We start from the raw sequence: 22,371 nt of genomic DNA on the forward strand, positions 1-22,371 counted from the left end.
CAAGGGCAGAAGGAAGGGGTTAAACCCTGTGCTTCCCAAACAACTGTGACCCAGATTAAAATGGGGTGGGGGAGTGGGGAACGACTGCTATTATTCATTATTTAAAATGCAGCAGTCAGTGGCCTATCGAGCAGCTCTCCGGATAGGAGTTTATACAAGACCTTCCCGGAAGTGTTGTGGTTTGAACCCAGGACCTTCCTGCAAAGCAAGGCATGTGCTGCATCACAGAACTATGGCTCTTCTGCCAAACTATCCAAACATCCAAGCTGCTCCGAGAGCCATTTTGGCCAATGAGCAGGGTAAAAAGGTAAAGTGACCCCTGACCATTAGGTCCAGTCGTGGCCGACTCTGGGGTTGCGGTGCTCATCTCGCTTTATTGGCCAAGGGAGCCGGCGTACAGCTTCCGGGTCATGTGGCCAGCATGACTAAGCCACTTCTGGCGAACCAGAGCAGCACACGGAAACGCCGTTCACCTTCCCGCCGGAGCTGTACCTATTTATCTACTTGCACTTTGACTTGCTTTCAAACTGCTAGGTTGGCAGGAGCAGGGACCAAGCAACGGGAGCTCACCCCGTCGCGGGGATTTGAATCGCCGACCTTCTGATCGGCAAGTCCTAGGCTCTGTGGTTTAACCCACTGCGCCACCCGCATCCCTGATGAGCAGGGTACAAATGCTCTAAATATCTTGCTCCCTCTTATTCCTGTGTCCGACTGCACCCACACAATTTTAAGTCTGTAAACCAAAGTTTTACCCACCTCCTACAAAATTACCTTAGCTAACCTTCCCAGGTAGTTTCAACTATGTCATCAATCATTGAGAGCAACTTCTGCCAGTACCATGAATTCGCTGCAATTATCATGCTTTTCCAAGGTGTATCTTGTCCTAACCTCAGCTGAACCACCACCACCTCCCCTTCTGGTGGTAGGAGGAGGATCTGATGCGCAAAAAGACAAATCTCCTCAGGCATATTTTTGAGCTTCTTTGAAAAAAACCAAGGAAGTAAGTCACAACAAATGTTTAAATACTTTTGTGAAAGTATTTCACAAGACTGAAGTCTTTCTAGTCTATGCATAGAGATCAGTTACATCATTTAGTTGCTGCTTGCTTGGCATTCGTGAAAATTGCTTAGCATTCGTAAAAACCCCAAACCCCAAACGCCCAGAATCATACCTTTATTATTGATTTAAAGGAATTTCCGTTACTACACCTTTATCCAAAATAGTGCATATAAACATTGTATAACCCACAAAACAACATTAAAAGCAACATAAATCATTAAGCAAAAAAGATAACCCAACTGAATGGAAGGGGAAAAACCACTCAACCACCCGTTTCAACTAACTAGGCAAATAAAGACTTTTTAAACTTGGTGCCAGGAGGAATACAGCATAGATGCCTGGCATATCTCTTTTGGGAGAGCATCCCAGAGTCAGGGAGATGGGGCTGCCACAGAGCAGGCCCTCCCTTTTGTATAAGCCTAACGTATTTCCTCCATGAACCAGAGCAGGAAAGGATTCAGCCTACAGGAATGGCAACATTTGTGTGGAATCTGACGACGAAAAAGCAGAAACACTTCCACGCTTGTAGCTAAAATATGTGAGCAAATGTAGTGTAGTAGTTAGCGTGCTGGACTAAGATCTGGAAGACCAGGGTTCAAATCCCCAATCAGGCATGGAACCTACTGGATGACTCTCTCACACTGTTATTCTGAGGATAAGACAGGAGAAACACATTGAGCTTCTTGGAGGAAAGAAGAGGAAAAAATAAAATATGTGAACTGGGCCAGAGAGCCTGCCAGCCTGAATATGTTTTATTAGTAGTTCTTATCTCAGATGATCCAAGCAAGCTCAGAACTGAGTACATATGTGGTGTTTTCCCCTCCTAAATGGAGAATCTCCTTATATGAAAAGGACACAAACAATATTCACAAGCAATAGCAGTTCCTACTTCTCTCAATATCCCACCTATTCTACCAGGTTTGAACTATGATGGTAACAAGCCAGATAGAGCAAAGTTGGCATGAGTGCAGTGCAAAGGATAAACTCCTGTTTTAGCATCAGGGAAGGCTCTTGGAAACGGGGGCAATGTTGATATGTTTCGGTCGCCAGTTCCATTGCAAAAAAAATACAAAAAAAATCCATCCCACTGGGAGAATTAGTTGCATAACAGACTTTGTCACTGCATTTTGGTCTTTGTGTCACCTCCAGACTAATTATGTAAACACACACACACCAGGAAGCGAGTCAGTTATGGAATCGATAAATCATTCATCCATGGCTACATCGTAAAATGAGACTGCACAGATCTAAGGCTGGGAATATCAGCTAAGGCATCTCTAAGGGCAACTATGCAGCAGAAATGAACTTTGCTCTTAGACCTCTTTTATAGCTGTGAGACAGATCATTATCAGGGGCCCCTACCTGTCAATCACCTGATATCAGAATGATGGCGGGCGCAAGATGCTTTGAAGTCCCACAGCCAGGTCCTCAAAGCACCTTGAAAGGCAATCCTGAACCAAGTTTCTTCCCTTTGCTTTAGCAGGAGATTCTGATGCAAACCCAGGTAACCACTGTTTCCTGGTAAAAACTGATCATGCAATGCATCATTTTCCAGCTGAGGAAGTCTGAAGAAACACGCTCTCTTGGGATTTACAAAGGCTGAAGAATCTAATCTCAGTAAATAAGTGTGTGCATGCAGCCAAAATACACAGGACACTTAAATTTCATGTGCTTGAGTGATTTTGGGAACCCAACCGACTGTATCCAATATTAGTCCTGCTCACAGTTAAATGAATAGATGCAGATAACTTAGGTCCATTGATTTCAATAGGTCTTCTCTGAGTAAAACTTAGTTGGCTACAGCCCACTCAAATTCTTCCCCCCCCAAAAGGGATACAGATCCTTTTAATGCCATATTTAAGATGCTACGGAAGAGGATTCCGTTCAGGTCACTTGTAGACAACACCATCATTCCATTTCTTCATACAGCGTGGTGTAGTGGTTAAGAGCGGTGGACTCGTAATCTGGTGAACTGGGTTCGATTCCCCGCTCCTCCACATGCAGCTGCTGGGTGACCTTGGGCTACTCACACTTCTCTGAAGTCTCTCAGCCTCACTCACCTCACAGAGTGTTTGTTGTGGGGGAGGAAGGGAAAGGAGAGTGTTAGCCGCTTTGAGACTCCTTAAGGGGAGTGAAAGGTCCAAACTCTTCATCCAAACAGAAAATGCTGCTGAACAGAACTAGCAGAGCAAGCAAGAAGCCAAGCGTGTGGCTCCATAAACAAAGCCTGGAGGGCTGTGCTTTTCAGCTTCATAGTGTGCAAGAAGCTGCCCAGGAGTCACTCACTCTCCCTATGAATGGCTTTTCCTCTCTCCCAATCTGCCCACATTTTAAAAGCCTTTTGTTTTTTCAAGGGACGTGAACCATTAAGCTATTTCTCAACTGTCCAGAAAATTGATTCTCTCTGTGGCTGTAAAAGATGAATGCCAAAAATCTTGTGCTTTTATTTAAAGAAAAAGAAAAGGCATGGCAAACTCTGCATGAGACATCAGAACTCGAACTGGAACAGGAAACATATACAAATACACTTGAGGTTTCTGGTGTGGGACCCACGGCCCTCCAGATCCTCTTTGACTACAAGTGACAGCGTCCCTAACCACTGGCCATACTGGCTGAGGCTGATGGAGTCCTAACACACACACACACACACACACACACACACATGGAAGACTACAGGTTCCCTGTCCCTGTCTTGTGTAGTAATATTTTTTAGAAAGGTGCCTATCCTTTACTGCATTATTCCACACAAATATATTACAGGGTTTCCTACACATGACAATAGCATGTCTAAACCATGCCTGTCCCAATTCACGTGTAAAAAAGGATGGCAGTCAGGGTGCGATTTTTGCACAAAATTGAGAATTTGTCAAGAAACACTGAACTCTCTCCTGTCCACAATTCCTTCTTCCTAGCTATTTCTCTCCAAACTTGAGGATACTTTGCAATACTGGACCACAGGCAGACAAAAATTGTCTTGATAGGACACACTATGGAAGAAAGCAGAAGACAGACAGACAGACACCTTGGCGTACATCACTTGCAGAGCCCTCACTTTACAAGTTATTAGGGCAGACCTGCATTTAATTTAAAACCAATTATGTGATGGATTGTTTGGCCCATAGAAAAACAGGAGTGCTCTTTCTGAACCAATCTCCTAATCAGAGTTAGCAATTTGGGGGCATGAAGGTGATTGGGTCCCTTAACCACAACTCCTGCACAAATTTCCCCTCCTTTCCTCGCTTTGATTAAACCAGTGCATTACATCTGCATCAGCACTAAGGTTCATGCCAAGTAGAACTGCCTTCCTAAGCAGGACTTTGCACTATAGATTTGTATAATGGTATTATGATACGCAACTTTTTTATTTTCAGCTCCTTCCCTAACAATCCCTAGCATGACATTTGCCTTTTTCACAGCTGGCACACACTGGGTCGACATCTTCGTTGAGATATATCTATGATGGGACACTTGAAGGCACCAGCTGCATTGTGCTTAAAAGGCAATCTTGATGAAACCTGGGGAAACCCAGGGTTTGAGAAGTACCAGGCAGCACAAATCTGATGCAGCAGCAGGAATAGACAAGTGATTTTCAGCATGCCTTGCATGGGTGTAAATGTCACTGAGTTGAGATTAACATCAACGCAAGGGCCATTGGATTGTCCTGTTTGTAGAACATTTAGCAACACCTGAAGAATTTGCCACTGCATTGATACAGCATGTAAGCATGGAGCAAAGCACACTTTGAATCAATTTGACTCTATTCTTTTAACATGGGGTGTCTGCTGGGTGCAGGTGGAAAATTCGATTTAACAAAAACCTTGGACACTCATAGTAAACACGCTGCATGGCTGATTTCTACAGGAAATGCACCGTACCTTGATTTAAAACAGTGGTGCCTGACACAATTATTCCAGCAATAAAATAAAATAAAAGTGTTTGCAAATGAATTAGGCATAGCAGTGGTAGGATCTGGATGACCCACTGGCGTGAAGCACTAACTCGCAATATTACAAGTTCCCAGCAAACGGGAATTTTATTTATTTATTGGGTATGGAATAAAAAATGGTTGCCATCTTAGCTAAGCTACTTACGCAGTCTTGCCCTCACTGTCGTGTTTGGTGGCGTTGGCTCCCTTTTTACCCAGCAGCGATGCCACTTTCTCTGCGTCGCCATGCTCCACAGCTTGCAGCAGTCGGTCATCATTCTTATTCCACTCATTGGTCTGGAGAAGGAAGGGGAGAGAGAGGGAGAGAGAGAGAGAGAGGAAAGAAACGGCTCACTAGAAAGAAATACTAGGAAGTGCCTTTGTTTCCCTTAAAACCAGTACATTAGCTTGCAAAGGAAAGCACACCCTTTCTCCACAAAGAGGGCTATGAACAATCTATAATGGACAATTCTAGGTACTTCACTCTAAGCTCTTCACACAAGACCTTGCACAAAGCAGAGTCACTGCACATACACACTTTGGTTGGATTGCATTCATTTGTCCTCTGCATAGTAGTGTGGCTGCTCCCTCTTGCAACGGGTGCTCCCCTTTGTCAAATTTTTATTTCCGTCTCCTCCGGAACATAGGAGGTTGCCTTACACAGAGGTGGACCATTGTGCTAGCTAACTCAGTATTGTCTACACTGATTGGCAGAAACCTGCTAGGGCTTTAGGCAGGGGACATTCCCACATGCGAGAGATTGAACCTGAGATGCAAAACAGATGCTATACCACCGAACTAATGCCCTTTCCCATCCTCAGTTTACACCAGTGGTGTCCAAACTTTTTTCAAAGAGGGCCAAGATCTGATGAAGTGAAGGGCTGTGAGGGCTGATCAAAGGGCCGACCAAAGTTGTTAACCTTTTTTTAGGATTGAAGTTGTTGAGTTTTTTTAGGATTTTACCTCAGGAAATTATCTGCCACAGGGGCTGGATTGAACCAACCGGCCGGCCGGATTACACCCCCGAAACGGACTTTAGACATGCCTGGTTTACATGGAACTTAAGGAGACATAAATGGAGCTCCCAGATATTTGTCATCTCAAGCCCTGACCAAACCCAGACCTCCTTAGCTTCACCCAAGGACAATGCATTATGTTCCCTCTCACCATGTGCCCTGGGCCTTCAGGAGCTAAACACCTCCCTAGGCACCTGAAAATGGTTTCCGGCCCATAGAAGCTTACAATGCCATGATATATTTGTTAGCCTCTAAAGGTAGCACAGGACTATGAGTAACGTGAAGGTGCGATCTTATAGAAGGTGCATTGGTGCGATCTCTCGTATTGTGGTACACTAGCGCACTACTGCAACTCAAAACGCAATGCCTGCATTCTGCCTTGTGCAGCAGAGCCCTTAAGAAATTGGCTGCAAAGGACTGTTAGGAAGGAGACTTCACATGTACTCTCACCCCATAATAAGCTGGTCCTCATTGAAAAACAAAGTGTGGCGATCCATTTGCTTGGAAGTATCTTCCCCATCAAAAACATGCAGAAAGCCCCACTGAAACTTCGGACACAGCTATGGGCTCTGAAACCTAGTACGTTTAAGCTGCAGATAGTAGGTAAAGCAACTCTTTCACATGCATAGAATTCACAAATATTTACAGTAATATTCCCTCCATCGCCAAGGAAGACAATGCTGTTTGACAGCTTGGGCTAACACAACGAAGGAAGGGAGTTGCCTCCGGTACTAATGAACTGCGGACACTGCTGCAGCTGCAAGCCAAGCTTGCATCACAGCTTCACGATCCAAGCCAAGAACTTAAAATGAAAAATAAACTTGGAACAAGCTACCATAACCCAGCTGCTGAAATTCAGCTTGGATTTTTGCTCCATTTGCTAGTCCCCATGCAAGTGGGGAGTTCTCTGCTGGCATTCACACTAACCCTATTTGGGCATTTCTTCACACGCACAGCTGTCGTCATGCAAGGGGAGAGCACATAGGAGTCCACGCTGCCAGCTTCATCACTGTCCACATGCTGAGAAAGTGAACTTCAGCGGCACGCGGCCTTTTCTACCCATGAAGGCTCCCCGCACTATTCTGAACCCTGGATGATTAGGGTTCTAAATCATGGGAGGATCACCCCAGTAGAGGCTGCAGAAATTTGCTTTCCTAAAACATGGAAAGCAGTGAAGCCAGTGACAAAGAACCTGGCAGATATGCAGAAGCAACGGGCTTGTGTTCCAAAGGAAGGAGAAAACAGAATGTGTGTGTGTGTCTTTTCAACAACAACAACAAGTCCCCCCAAACTCTCTTTTTATAGCCCTCACACACCAATGCTTTGTTCAGCAAGGGAACACCAGTTCACAAAACAACAGATGAATTCTGCACTGAAAGCAAAGCTGCATCCTAAGCAACCTTGAATTTCAACATGGAAGCAGTTAAATAAAGCAGCAATTCACCGTGAAGACATAAAGGGGGGCAGTTGCTGTGACTGCTTAAAAGCATCTGCATTGGATTAAGTCCACGAAAGCTTATGTCATAATAAATGTGCTAGTCTTTAAGGTGTCACAAGAAACCGTTGTTCTTACTTAAAAGCAGTTTTAAGTAAAAAGGTGATTGCAGGCATGTTTATTACAACTGTATCCCACCCTTTCTCCAAGGAACTCACGGCAGATTAGGAGGCGTTATTCCATTTCATAATAAATCCTACCCAAACCCCTGTGAAAAGCGTTAGGTTGAGAAAATGCAAGCAGATGAAGAACAGAGCTGAATAGATCTGAATCAAGGTTTCCCTTCCCAGAGTTCAGCACTCTATCCATTACTGGATTCTCAACCAACTTTGGCAAGTAAAATCCAAAGGATCTCTAACTTCATGCCCAACAGGAGCCATAAATCCCTTTGCCAAGATCCCCAACTTGTGCAGAGCAAGAGAAAGGGGGGTCACCCTCTTACTCAGAATCATTCTCATAGCCTAGAGTCCCCACAGCCTAGTGCAAGTCAGAGAGAACTGCCTGTCTTTGTGACAGTCTTTTAGACTCTCATCTATCTGGTTTTGACCTCCTCAATTCTTGGCACAAAGCAATCAGCTTCAGAGAGAACTCAAGCAAACTTGCAAGTGCTTGCATTTACACGTCCACATTCTGGCACACCACGGCTAACATTACAGTTCTTTCATTTGGCCTTTCCTACAACAGTTGCACATTTAAGCATGTATTTATGCAGAGTAGTCTGTAATTACAGCTTAACAGCATGATTTTTCTTCCACCTGTAAGGGAAGCTGAGAACCACTTGCATTCAATGGTCATTTTACTTTAGACCAGGGGTGTCAAACTCAAATTTATCGGGGGCCGCATCAGCAGTTTGGTCACCCTCAAAGGGCCGGTTTTATCTGTTGGACTTTACATGAATGCATGTAAAGTGGAGGTTTCCTGTGTAGAACGGCCGGCGCCGCTAGAGGGCAGACGTTCTCTGGCTTGTAGGCTGCCGCGCATGCGCTGAAGAGGCGGCTTTCTTGTGTCAAAAAAAAAGAAAAGCGAGAATAAAAGGTGAAGGCTGGCGGCCGGCGGCGGCTACACGGGCCACATGACGAGGTCTGGCGGGCCGGATTCGGCCCGCGGGCCTTGTGTTTGACACCCGTGCTTTAGACCATATATAGCAAAACAACAAAGACAAAGCAACGAAACATGACAAGGTCTAAAGCAGCATGGCCACCTTAACGGTCAAAAACTCTTGGTCATTTACGCTTGTCCTGTGCCTAGAAAGAATAGGTCCAAGCAGCTTGGCCTTTCCCCCAGAAAACCTGCTCTTCAGCACTAATTCAGAACAAATGTCAATATGCAGAAAACCCAATTGCTGTTTGTTCTAACTCAGCGCTAAACCATGGACTTTCCCAGTGGAAAGCAGTGGGGCAAACGGAAGTGTGATTGAGCCCTTTTTGTTAACTACCAATGGCAAGAAACTGCCTATATAATGGCCCTAGCTCCTTGGAATAGCTGGATATGGTAATGCTCTCACTTCCAGAAGTGCAGCCCCCAGAAAAACGAGATATATGAATTTTACAGTTTAAGTTAAACTGAAGGCTACAAACCAAAGGATCTCGAGTAGGGAACAACAAATAGAACGCTGTCACCCCATTACAGAAAAGCAGGTCTTGCCACTTTGCACCTCAGCCAAGTTGTCATTTGACAACCATTTACCACTGGACTTCGCTCCCTTGAATATTAATTGACTTCTGGAGCAGAAGCAATGCAGTAGCAATGATACACAAACAGCACTCAAATGCAGTCGCAAAATTCTTTAACACCAGCAAGGGTGTGATTTAAAAAACAAGAAAATCCAAGAACCTTAAAAAGTGACCTCAGTATGAAAACTTTATATTTCCAGGATTACATTTTTGTTGCAAAGGAACTCAAGACTATTAGTCCATCTAGTTCAATATTCTCTGCATCAGCTTTCCATAACCTGCTTCCCAACAGGTGTTTTGATTACAGCTCCCAACACTCTTGACCATTGGCCATGCTGGCTGGGATGGATGGGAGTGTAGTTCAAAACAGTTGGGTACCAGTTGGGAGAGGCTGATCTACACTGGCTGAAGACAGATCTCCAAGGCTACAGATGAGCATCCTTCCCAGTTTTATCTGGAGATGCTAGGGACTGTACCTGGGCCCTTCTGCATGCAGAGCATGTGCTCTACCACTGAGCAATGGTTGTATGTGCATACATACCAAACTGAAAAGATGGCTTATAGTGCATACCACTAATTTTTCAACCCAAGCTTTCGAGGCAAAATTGAGTCAGGAGAAGGAACAACCAACAGTAGACGCCACATAGGGTATGAGGGCCTCCCACTTAAACACAGAAATATCCTTCAATTGCCATATATGATAATTTTGTTGTATGTGACAGATATAAAAATAACTTTGGTTTGTTTTTACTTTTTTCTCTGCCAGAAACGTGCCAAGTATAAAGCCCGATCGCCTCTACTAATTCAAAGAGACACGTAGCGGGAATTTCCTGGAGACCAAGACATGCACTGACAGTGTCATCAGTGAAGAACTTCCTACCACTTTTGCCATGCCTGTTAATTAGGAGAGGGATCCTAAATGTATTTTGCACAATGGCCCAGAAGTATGGCCACCACTGGCAACAAATTCTGCAATTGCTCTCACATAAAACTGGTTAAAAGGTGGAGGAAGACGTTACTATGGAATCACCAAACCATCTCAGTGGATTTATTTATTTTTTAAGGCATGTGATGTAGCGGCTAGCATGCTGGGACTTTGAGCAGGGGCCAAATTCCTGATTAGGTCAATTGCAGGAACATAAGGGCCCTGCTGTATCAGGACAAGGGCCTATCGAGTCCAGGATTTTTCTCCCACCACGATTAGTCAACCAGGTGCCTACGGAAAACTGAAAGCGAGGCATGAATGCAATAGCACTCTCCCACTCATGTTCCTCCGCAACTGGCATTCAGAGGCATACTGCTTCTGATTGCTGGAGGTAATATATAACCATCGTTACTAGCAGTCACTGATAGCCTTATCCTCCATGCATTTGTCTAATCCCATTTTAGAGCTGTCCAGGTCAGCAACTAGCACTACATCTTTGGGTAGCGAATTCCACAGTTTAACTAGGTGCTGTGTGAAGACATGCTTCCTTCTGCCTGTCTTGAAACTCCCACCCCTTCTGCTTAATTGGATGGCCCCGGGTTCTAGCCTTAGGAGGGAGGGAGAGGAAAGCTTCCTATGCTACCTTCTTCACACCTTATATAATTTTGGACACATCCATCTCCTCCCCACCCTCCACTCATCCTTTTCTAAGAAGCCTCAAATGTTGCAGCCTTTCCTTACAAGAGAGAGATGCTCTAGCCCAGGGGTCAGCAAACTTTTTCAGCATGGGGCCGGGCCACTGTCCCTCAGACCTTGTGGTGGGCCAGGCTATATTTTGAAGAAAAAAATGAACGAATTCCTATGCCCCACAAATAACCCAGAGATGCATTTTAAATAAAAGGACACATTCTACTCATGTAAAAACACGCTGATTCCCGGACCGTCCATGGGCCGGATTTAGAAGGCAATTGGGCCTTAGTTTGCCTACCCATGCTCTAGTCTCCTGGTCATTTCGGCTGCCCTTTTCTAGTGCCACAATATCCTTTTTGGAGGTGCAATGACCAGACCAAGTGCAACACTCGCCCCCAAATATCTGTGTAAGGGCATTGCGTTATTGGCAGTTTTATTTGCAGTGCCTTTTCTAATGACATCCAACAAGGAATTTGCCTTTTCCATAGCAGTTGCACATTACATCACACACAAAACTGCTTTCTCAGGGTAGCTGTAAAAGATACCGTATTTTTCGCTCTATAAGACGCACCAGACCACAAGACGCACCTAGTTTTTGGAGGAGGAAAACAAGAAAAAAAAAATTCTGAATCTCAGAAGCCAGAACAGCAAGAGGGATCGCTGCGCAGTGAAAGCAGCAATCCCTCTTGCTGTTCTGGCTTCTGTGATAGCTGTGCAGCCTGGATTCGCTGCATAAGATGCACACACATTTCCCCTTACTTTTTAGGAGGAAAAAAAGTGAGTCTTATAGAGCAAAAAATACGGTAAATAAAAGCAGTGGTGAAGAGCATGCATGCCACTCTGAATTCCTTGGAGAAGGGTCAGGATTAAAAAAAAGTGTTCATAATCTTACATCCACATCCTCCCCACATTAAAGAACCTCCCTATATTCTTTTAGGTGCCTTCCACCCACCTTAAATTTATATCCTGTCCTCTTTCCACTATGGAACCCAAGGTGGTATATATAACCTTCCCAACCTCATCCAGACACCACACCTGCTTAGCTTCAGCAAGGTGGTGGCCTCATGTACCTTCATTCCACACCCTGGGACCAGAGCATGGAGTGCTCACTGTCAGCAGTATTACAGGGACTAGCAATTAATATTTCCTCGAGACAGGTTCTGCTGAGCTGCAATTTGAAATGTCCCAATGATGGTTTCAACAGAGAAGAGAAAACGCCCCTTCTCAAGAAGATTGATTAAAACCAATGCTTTGAAAATAAGGATTGCCAACTGGTTATCTTGATAAAAATCAATCTAACCTGATCTCGGGGAAGTGAGCAGGACTTGGTAACACTATCACATCAATTAGCACTTCCAAAGCATTTGAGATTTGCAGGTAACAAAACAGCACTAACAATTGATTAGCTAACGGCAGTGTTAAGGAGAAATGACTGCTGGGAGGAGTGTAGAGAGAAGAAAAGCCATGGTGCATCTGCACCAGCAAAACTGGACACCTTCATCTGCCCCAGCTGCAACAAAAACAAGTCTCTCCCTTATGGGTCTCTACAGTCACAGCAGACGCTTCAATGGTTAGACTTCACCCTTGAAAGCACAATATTCCATTGTCTCCCAAGACAGATGCCAACCAAACCATAAAATCCAATGTAGGAAGCAATATATGATTCCTCCCACCTGCTCAGCCTGTTCAGTACTAAATCATGAAATGGACTTGCATGGCTGCATGTCTTAAAAAGCCACCAACAGACTTGGTAGTCTCCAACACAGATTGGAAGAAGGTGAATCGCAGCCTACTAGCCAATTTCTGGTGGACCACCTGGTGTTAAGGATGGCAAACTGGTACTTCGTTTCCAGACTACAACTCCCATTATCCCCAATCTTTGGCCATATTGGCTGGAGCTGATTGGAATTGGAGTCCATCAACATCTGGAAGGCCACAGATTCCTCATCCCTAAATTCTTGCAAATAATGCACGACAGTGATCTGATCTGATCCAGACAGGCATTTATATTTCCAAACTCAAGATCACTTAGGAAAATGATCTATACCTTTGCTGTTCTAAGGTTAAAAGCATGAACTCTTGCTTTGTAAGTTTAAAACACACATCAGTGAAACAAGATTATTTTAGTTTATGAAATAGACTTCTCAAGGCCCAAGTCAATCCACACCTGCTGTAAGATTTGACTTAAGCTGAACACTGCAAATGCTGTACAGTGGTACATTGGTTTAAGAACAGCTTTGTTTATGAACAACTTAGATTAAGAACGCTGCAAACCCAGAAGTAGATGAACTTTGCCTTGGAAGAAGAACATGCTGAGTGTGTTCCATTTGTAAACTGAGTCCCCCGCTGCTTTGGGAAAGCACGCTTTAGTTTAAGAATGGACTTCCGAAACGGATTAAGTTCATAAACCAAGGTACCACTGTACTCTGTTCTATCCGAAGAGGCAAAGATTAGAAGGAATGTGCCTACAAAGGAAAACGTCCTCAAAATATGAGTTATGGAAATGAGACTGTCCCAAAACAAAACTTTTTTTGGCAGAAAAGCAGCATGTACTCCAAGTTCTACTCAAGTTGCTGTTTAGGCTTTTTTTTGTTTTGTTTTGTTAGTTAAACAATTTTAAAAGCTTAAATTGCATGTTTAAAAGGGTGCTATAGACATTAACTTTTGCTGCATGGAAAAGTTCAAGACCTCTTATAAATAATTAACTGTTGTCAACAAAATGGAGTGTGGGGAGAATGGGGAGAGATAATCTCTTCCAGTTGTAGAAAAGCCTATATATAGATTTGAAATGCACACATACAGATCATTATTCATATCTCAGCCTTTAGTGCTTGCTCTGGAAAGGATCTTTTCCCATCTTAAGCCTCAGCTAAAACACTGAAATAAAGCTACAGGGCTAATGACTGTGTGCGAAATAAGCAAATGTTCAGCCACCTAACCAACCAGGGCAACTGAGGCAGATTTTTGATCGAATAATGAAAAATCTCAGCTTGTATAGAATAAGATGGCTCTCCAAGGTTCATCATTACAGATAGGGTCATCAACTCTATCGAAGGAGAAAGGAAGAATGGGGATTTGCCTAGAAAGGACTCAAAATATCCAGGTGTGGCAATTTGATGTCCCACTTACTGAAGCTGCTCTTCCAAATGACCTGTGACCAGCGAGGGTTGTGCATGATGGTTACCCAAGAGCACAGAAGTCAGTATGTGCTGCAACATTCAGAACTCTATGCTTCCATTAAAAAACAACAACGAAGCAATTTTCTAGCCCTCAAGCCACCATTCTCCCAAAGCTCTCGGTTTCCACTCACTCTCAAAACCACCATCATTTCCTTAAACTGCCCATAGAGATAGTAAGAAATCCATACAAGAATACACAGACACAAGTGAATTGTGTCCTAAGGCATTTGCAAAGCAGATCCTCCTCAGAGCACAGTTCAAAATTATCAAAATTTTGTTTGTGAACCATTAAACCTGTAACAATTGTGGCTTTAAAATTCCGAGCATTCATGAGGGCTAGAACCATTCTCCCTTTAAAAGAAACTTCTCCATTGGCAATTAAAACCTGTAAGAAATCCTTTATTTTGTTGTTGTTGTTTTTTAAAAAGAAATGTCCTGACAACCCTAATCCTCTCCCATCACATCCCCAGCCCCACAACAACACCCCAACGTGTGCAGAATTAAGAACCACAGCAGAAAGAGTAATGCTAAGACAAAGTGGGCCCATGTTCTCAGGCCAAGAGCGGAAACCGAAGTCTAAATCATTGGCAGCATGCAGCTAGCGTGTTGGCAAGATGACAGGCTGCCTCTCATTGTTCAGCAAACCTGCAAGTCAGCAATAAAATGACCGGTGATTTATTGCCTGTACTTCTCAAGAGAGGACAAGAGCAATTACCGTCACCACATGCAGCCCATCCATCTCAATACATCAGAAGGTAATTAAGAAATAAAGTGTGTGTGTGTGTGTGTGTGTAAAATGTTCACAAAGAAGGAAACACTTTGTATATCTTAACACTTGCATACATATGTGTGGGTGTGTCTAAAAGATTTTGTAGAGACCACAACAGCAGCAAGAATACTTATTGCAAAATATTGGAAGACACAAGATTTACCCACTCTGGAAGAATGGCAGATGAAGGTGATGGATTACATGGAATTGGCGGAAATGACTGGCAGGATCCGAGACCAGGGAGAAGAGTCAGTGGAAGAAGACTGGAAGAAATTTAAAGACTATCTACAGAGATATTGTAAAATTATTGAAGGTTAGAATGATGTTGGATTCAAATTAAGTGGTTTCTAGCTGTAATGGTATAAAATAATATGAAAAAATGGTTTTTTATAAGTAAAAATTCAAGGTTATTATAATTAAAGATTAAAGATCTGGGTAGAATAAAGAGGGAAAGAAACTGCTGAGCTAATAAATTGAATTGGAATACAAAAAAGGGAGGTCCGAGAAACAAGTAAATGAAAAATAATGTGATGAAAAGATTGATTGTTTTTAACTATTTTTATTTTGTACTTTTTCTTTTTTCTTTTTCTATTTTGTAATGTAAAAATCTTAATAAAAAATTTATTTAAAAAAAAAAGATTTTGTAGAGACCAATTGACAGTCGCTCATTTCAAGAGTTCTCTTCTCTCTGGAAGTACCTCCTGCGACACCATCAGTGTTTTGATCTTGCTTTGAAACAGGGGAACAGAATCTGTGCATCTTTAGGTGTTGTTGGACACCCACTTCCAACAACAACAGGATCAGCTCCAGACAGCACTGGCCAATCATTAGGAATGATGGAAGTTCAGAAGCACGTGGGAGCAACGCCTGCCCTATAGGCTTGGAACAAGAGCACACCTGCTTAATTCAGTAAATGCTGCTTAGATGCTGGCACAAGTACAAACTGAGAAGCTGTATAGGAAACACCAGAAGTGTGCCACGTGCATGCAAAGAGGTTCTCTAGTAGCAGTTTTAAGAACTTTTAAAATCCATCACTTAGCTGATGGGTCTCAAAACTCTCTGGAGGGAATTCCCTGCATGTAAAGACAGGCTCCGGTGGATTAAGTGGACCAGTAGTGGGTCCAACAGTCAAGTAGGTGGTTCTGTACACGCTGTAGAGGGAAGTGAGGGGCAGATGGGGCTCATCAACCTGGGAAGGTAACCCTTGCAGGAGAAGGAAACCTCAGCTGTCTTGCAGGGTATCTTTGCAACTAGAAAAGTCTAAGAAGTGGAGTCCCTAAGACAGTTGGGATGGTGTCTTATATGCCTCCTTCCTGCAACTCCTGCAGCCAAGCTGGTGCAAAACATATTGCTCTGCTTTCTATTGGACCACATCAGTGAGGCCAAGAGGGGGATCGCACCATCTGGGCAGCCCAGGACTTCCATACACACTGCTCAGGCTTCCACCCTGGGGAGGTCACTTTGATGCTGCTAATGCAGCCGTGTGACTTCACCCCCAGAGCTGTACAGTGGTGCCCCGCAAGACGAATGCCTCGCAAGACGAAAAACCCGCTAGATGAAAGGGTTTTCCGTTTTTGAGTTGCTTCGCAAGACGATTTTCCCTATGGGCTTGCTTCGCAAGACGAAAACGTCTTGCGAGTCTTGCGATTTTTTTCGCTCCCCCCCCCCTTTTCTAAGCCGCTAAGCCGCTAATAGCCTTTTAGCCGCTAAGCCGCTAAGCCTTTAATAGCCGCTAAGCCGCTAAACCGCTAATAGCGCTAATCCGCTAATGGGCTTGCTTCGCAAGACGGAAAAACCTCTAGACGAAGAGACTCGCGGGAGTATTTTCGTCTTGCAAGGCACCACTGTACTCCATTGTCTCTCAAGACTGATGGATGCCAATAATTAGAATGCTCCCATAATACTGATAAGGCTTACACTGCATTTTGCTACCTGCCCAGGTTCTGCTTTGTCCCAAATGATGATCAGTTATCTCCTGAGCACATGGCAAAATCCCATCCCCATTGCTGAGAAAAAGTTTTGATTCTCACAGACTACTACAGTGGTGCCTCGCAAGACGAAAAGAATCCGTTTAGCGGATTAGCGGATTAGCGCTATTAGCGGTTTAGCGGCTATTAAAGGCTTAGCTGCTAAAAGGCTATTAGCGGCTTAGCGGCTTAGAAAAAGGGGGGGGGGGGGAGCGGGAAAAAATTGCAAGATGTTTCGTCTTGCGAAGCAAGCCCATAGGGAAAATCGTCTTGCGAAGCAACTCAAAAACAGAAAACCCTTTCGTCTAGCGGGTTTTCCGTCTTGCGAGGCATTCGTCTTGCGGGGCACCATTGTATCTCTGAAATGGCCCACTCAAAGGGAGCATGAAACACAGTGCTGTGCAACTGCTGTAGTGTGAGGCATTGGTGTTTTGGCTCAATGAAGGCTGGGGATTCAGTCCTCCAACTCCACCAGGCAAGATCTTTAAAACCACAAATATTTGCTCTTTAGCATTCTTGATTCTCCAGGCCTTTCTCAACACTTACCTTAAGTGGTTCACAGACCACACAACTAAACATAGCAGAAGAAGCCAAAGGTCACTTTGAAATTAGATCATGAATATGACTGGCTAAAATCTTGTTTTGATACTCTTTGGTTGAAAACAGACCACCTCTGTATCAACTTCCATAAATGAGAAATATGAAGTGCAGACATATGAAAACCTTCAGGCCACTTTCAATTCAGCAGTCCCTTCACATGACCCGTTTGCGCAAGCAACCCAACACAATTTTTCAAACTAGGCCCATAATAATGTGTTACTAGTTCTGAGCATAGTGTTGCTCCACATGAGAGAACTTTTACATCCAAATACTATCTACATTTTGCAAGTTATTCTTCACATTGAGGTGTAAAATTACATGCAGGTCCTGTTAGCCAAATGCTCATGTGAAAATTCACTTATCCAAACATGAGGAATTAGTACTCAAATTTTGCTATACACTCGGCAGATTCAGATATCTAAACAGCTGGACCTGCATGTAATAACATATCACCAGCCTGTAAAAAGCCTAACTTTTTGTGTTTTGTTGGTCTGTGGCAGCCGTTTCGCCAGAAACCTTGGGTGGGTGGGAGGGAGGGAAATCAGACAAGAGAGCATTTTCCTCCTTTCCTTGTTTGCCTTTTGCAATGTTTCAGAGAGTTCTCCTGAGAGGTTCCCCCCTATAATTTGGGGTCAAAATTCAGTAGATAGGAATGCATTAGAAATTTCCCCAAAGGAATCAATGGAAATCATAGACTTATTATGTGAATGCTCACCTAACAAATGATTTCCCGAGGATGCATTGTGTTCGGATAGCAAGACCTCCGTGTACATAGATCTGACAATTCACAGGATCAGGTAGCAGTTGACGTGGAAGACCTCTGCCTGAAAGGCTGGAGAGTGACTGTCTAAGCTTGTATTTTCCAATTTACATTGATTTTTCTTTGTGTGTCCCCCCCTTCTCTTTGTTGTTCTCTGCAAATGTTTGAAAACCAATAAATCCCCAAGGCAAACAGCCAGGATACACTTTTTTTTTGTTGTTGTTCCATGCATTTTCAAAGTAGCAGAAGTCTGGAAAAGCCCTTAAAAAGAAACCCCTGAATTTAACTGTTTTAAAAGTAGCCCTAAAATTATAATTTGGCTTTTTGCAGCAGAAAACAATGGGCCCCTGTGTGCAGCTAAGCCAAGTATGAGCAATTCTCTGGAATCTGGGTGTATTTTTTCCCCACCTCTTCATTCAGCAACAAGAAAAAAACCTATTCCCAGAAGCCATGTATTGTTGATGTACCTCTTAGCTGACTAGTTACCATCCAGTCTTCTAGGACAATTTAATTATAAAAGGAAATGCCTTTTGCATTCCTAAAGACACAAACACAGAAGTGAACACAATATGATGGACGTCTGAGATGTAGACAATGAGATAGGTGATTCACAAGCTAATTAGCAACGCAAGTACTTGCTTTTAAAACAAGAATTATGAAGATGACAAGTGTCGGAGATAGTAGCTTTGCACCTATCCATTCAGCCAAACACAAATTATCTGGACTAATTCAGCATCTTTAGGTAGACTAAAAGTTTGAAGATACCACGAAATCTCGTCCACCACCACTCAAACCAAGTCAGATTCCTCACAACCAGTAATGAAGGGCAGAACATTTTTCACATAAAATTTTCTGTTTCATAAGCTCATTAACAACAATGAATGGATTCCAACTGAAAACACAATTATTGTTAGGCAGCTTTGACAGTTAGGTTTTTAGCTTTGTTCACAATATACAAATAAAATAGACATGCTAAACTGGACCTTGGGCATCAGAAAATATCCCAATGCAAATCTCCCTAAAACATCCTGTCCAGTCTGCACGAGGAACCCCACGTGTAATATGTAGCTCTGCCATCAAAGCACCAGTATGAAGACCATTACGTGAGGAACTCCAACCTGAGAAGCTTCTTTTATCTCAAACATCCTACACCCCCAGCCTTCAACCTTTTAAGACCCAAAGTCCACCTTTTGCCCCAATCTCCAATTGGAAAGCCACTTTTAATTACAAATGTCTGTACCTTGCTCCTCTCCTTCTGGCATGCATTGTTCTTCCCTTCCTAATCTCTCTCTCTCTCTCTCTCTCTCTCTCTCTCTCTCTCCTCTATTTTCCTTCCTCTTACAAAAATAAAATGGTGGTGCCGCCACTGGCAAGATGAACCCTACCTTGATGGGGTGAAAAACCTTCTGATGAAGAACAGCTTTTAAAGAGAACTTGTGAAGAACAAGGAACAAAAAGTGTTCAGGAGGTGCAGCTGTTAGTACCTCTCTTCAAACCCAACATCCCAATCCTATTCAGGACTTCTCTTCTGCCTTTTCCTTCCTGGATTTGCACAAGAGGTGGCAGCTCACCACTGTGAGAAAGTAGCAACTGCTCTGAACAAAGCAGGGGTGGGTTCCATCACATCTCTAAAAGATGAAAAGATGAAGCAACAGAGCCAACTACTGCAAGAGGATTGGTTTAGAAATTGGTTATCATGTTCCCTGATACAGCATCCAACAGGGATAGCTCAGTTGGTAGAGCATGAGACTCTTAATCTCAAGGTTGTGGGTTTGAGCCCCACGTTGGACAAAAGATTCTTGCAATGGATTAAATGACTTGTGGCCCCTCCCAATTCTGTGATTCCATGATCTGTGTTCCTCTTCAGGGGCAGCCACTCATTTATCTACCCAGTTAAAACCAGTGTACTGGTATACTGTATTTCATTATCCAGGGAATGTTTTCTCCATCCTTCAAGGATTTTCTGTCAGGGTGCCCATGACACAAGTCTTCGGGGGCCACTAACCCACCTCTCTCCCTCTCTGCCACCTCTTCCGTCTACCATCTTGCTCCCCACCTAATGCTGGGGGAGACCCAGATTGCTTGTTGCATGAAATTAGCCACTGAGCCACATGCAAACTCCAAGGTTCAGATCCCCCATCCCTGCTCTAGCAAAGTTGCTACCCAATAAAGTAAATTAATGTAAAAAAATAAAAACAGCTGCTCTCTTCAAAGTGTGATCATATTCAATACTGCAAAATAATGTTTTCCTTTGTCTGTTTTATTATTGAGTACATGCTGAGTGGTTTCCCCAAAGAACGCAGATGTTCCAAAAGCACCAGGAAATCCAATAAGCAATTTGAAAATAAACCCTCTTGCACCTATTGACTTTTCTCCACTAGTTAGCCCCCAACACCAATGACAATAAATTTCACTGATAATACAACAGCACCATCTGTACTTTAGTGCAACATAAGCAAATGTATGCAAACTTACAAAGCTGCCTGGACCACTGGACCCCTTAAGACTGGCAATGTCTACCCCTCAAGTGGCAATGGCTATCCAGGGATTCAAGCAAAGGAGGCCATCTCCAGGCCTGAAAAATCATTAGGCATGTCTAGGAGTTAGAATATGGCATGAAAAGTGCAACACCATCCATTTGTACCCTGCTGTTCCTTTAAAAAAAGAAGAAGCCAAAGGTTGCTTTGCAAGACAACACCAAAAGGCAAACAATATGAAACACTGAACAATATGATGCTGCTGCAATGAACCGAGAGCTTTTCAATTCAATATTTAATAAAATAATAGTTCCTTTTAGTGATTGTTGTTGGCATCTGCCTGTCTCGAGAGACAACAGAGGAGTGAAGTTAATCCACTGTGTTAGCAGCAGCGAAGTGACCACACCAGGGATCAAACCTGGGCAGTGTGTATGGAGGTCCTGGGCTGTGCGCCCAGACAAGACCACCTTCTTGATCTTGCTGATTTGGTTCAAAGGAAAGCAGAGCAATGCGTTTGGCACTAGCTTGGCTAAAGGAGTTGTTGGAAGTAAGAGTACAAAGCACCATCCATTGGCTACCCTCAGTTGGTTTAGCAGGCAAGTTGAAGCCATTCCCAGGGTATGGCCACTGTCACATGCTGGAAGCTACAGGTGAAAACTGAGTGCAGGGTGGGGGAGCAAAGGTGGACAAACTATCACAGAAAGAGCATGACACATCCCCCACCCAACGTACTACCCCTCCACTAACACCCCCCCCCTTTGTGATAAATCTATACAGAATTCATAAACATGTTCCGCCACTGAGCCAGTGTTAAAAATTAGTCAGCCACATTTTGCACCTGGCTATCGACCACTTGAGAATTCTATCAGTTATATTTTAATCTGCACAACCAGAATGAATTTCAGGAATCAAAATGCTTTTCCTGTGCAGCCTGAGCAGGGGCAGTCACCATTAAGAAAAAGAGGTTGGAACAGGCCAATATATTTGTGGACTGTCCCTGGATCAAGGGACTTTTCTTCTTTAAGTTCTCAAAGCTTTTAAGCTAGCTCAAGGTTGTCATTTGAACTAGCCAGATGTTTAACTGAGAATCAATCACAGTCAATCCATCATTTGAAAAATAAGACTTGAGAGCCGTCTTGGCCCCCAAATGGCAACCAGACATTCTGTTTTGGTGACTGCAACCTTGGTTTAAGGAGCAATTTGGGCGCCTAGCTTATATATCAGAGTTTCTAACATTGCACTGAGCTATGGGCTCTTCCCAAGATACAGGCCTGCAAACTGATCCCTGCCCTGAGAATTTTACAATCTAAAATGTGGCAGTGGAGGTGGGAAAAAAGAGAGCAGAGGGAAGAGACAAGGCAAAGGTAATAATGGGTGGATTTCAAGCACACACATACTTTGGGCTTGTTTTCAACTAGGGAAAATGCAATTCAGGCATTAGGTTCGCTCTTGCCAAAATTGCCAATGACAATTGTCACAATTTACAGCAATCATGTGCCCAGGTTGCTTTCTTCTCAGGCTAAGCTTCTTATGATCTGAGTCCTTCTTGCTGCACCGAGCAAGTAAGTGAGTTACTGTTTTGAACAGTTTCCAGGAACAGATGGGCGAAAGGAGTGACTAATTTAGGGCTTCCCACTCGAAAAATTACTTAGTAAAGTGCACTTCTCAGAAAGAAATGAGGGGTTTTTATTAGGAAAAACATACCACACTGAAATAACTGATTCTGAAGCAGCTTTCGGCAGCCTGCCATTGCCTTAAATCAGAAGTCTCTCCCCCCCACCCCCCAACTTCATACTTATGAAGAGGCACAAAACCCACAGGTTTTTCCCAGAATAA

The 22,371-nt window shown here is 43.5% G+C and overlaps 1 protein-coding gene and 1 non-coding gene across 5 annotated transcripts in view; one reads left to right on the forward strand and one right to left on the reverse strand.

Annotated features, from left to right (window-relative positions):
• Positions 1-22,371, reverse strand: part of RAI14 (retinoic acid induced 14) — a 96,519-nt gene that overhangs the window by 32,670 nt on the left and 41,478 nt on the right. For all 4 annotated transcript variants that reach the window (XM_028749327.2, XM_077936436.1, XM_028749328.2 and 1 more), the window contains one exon: positions 5,151-5,281. In XM_028749327.2, coding sequence (XP_028605160.2) covers positions 5,151-5,281 — 131 coding nt within the window. The remainder of the gene's footprint in view (positions 1-5,150; positions 5,282-22,371) is intronic.
• On the forward strand, positions 19,772-19,849 carry TRNAK-CUU (transfer RNA lysine (anticodon CUU)). Its single transcript has one exon. It is a non-coding gene; the product is annotated as a tRNA-Lys (tRNA).

Source organism: Podarcis muralis, chromosome 11, assembly GCF_964188315.1.
Source record: "Podarcis muralis chromosome 11, rPodMur119.hap1.1, whole genome shotgun sequence".
NCBI classification, from domain to species: Eukaryota; Metazoa; Chordata; class Lepidosauria; order Squamata; family Lacertidae; genus Podarcis; species Podarcis muralis.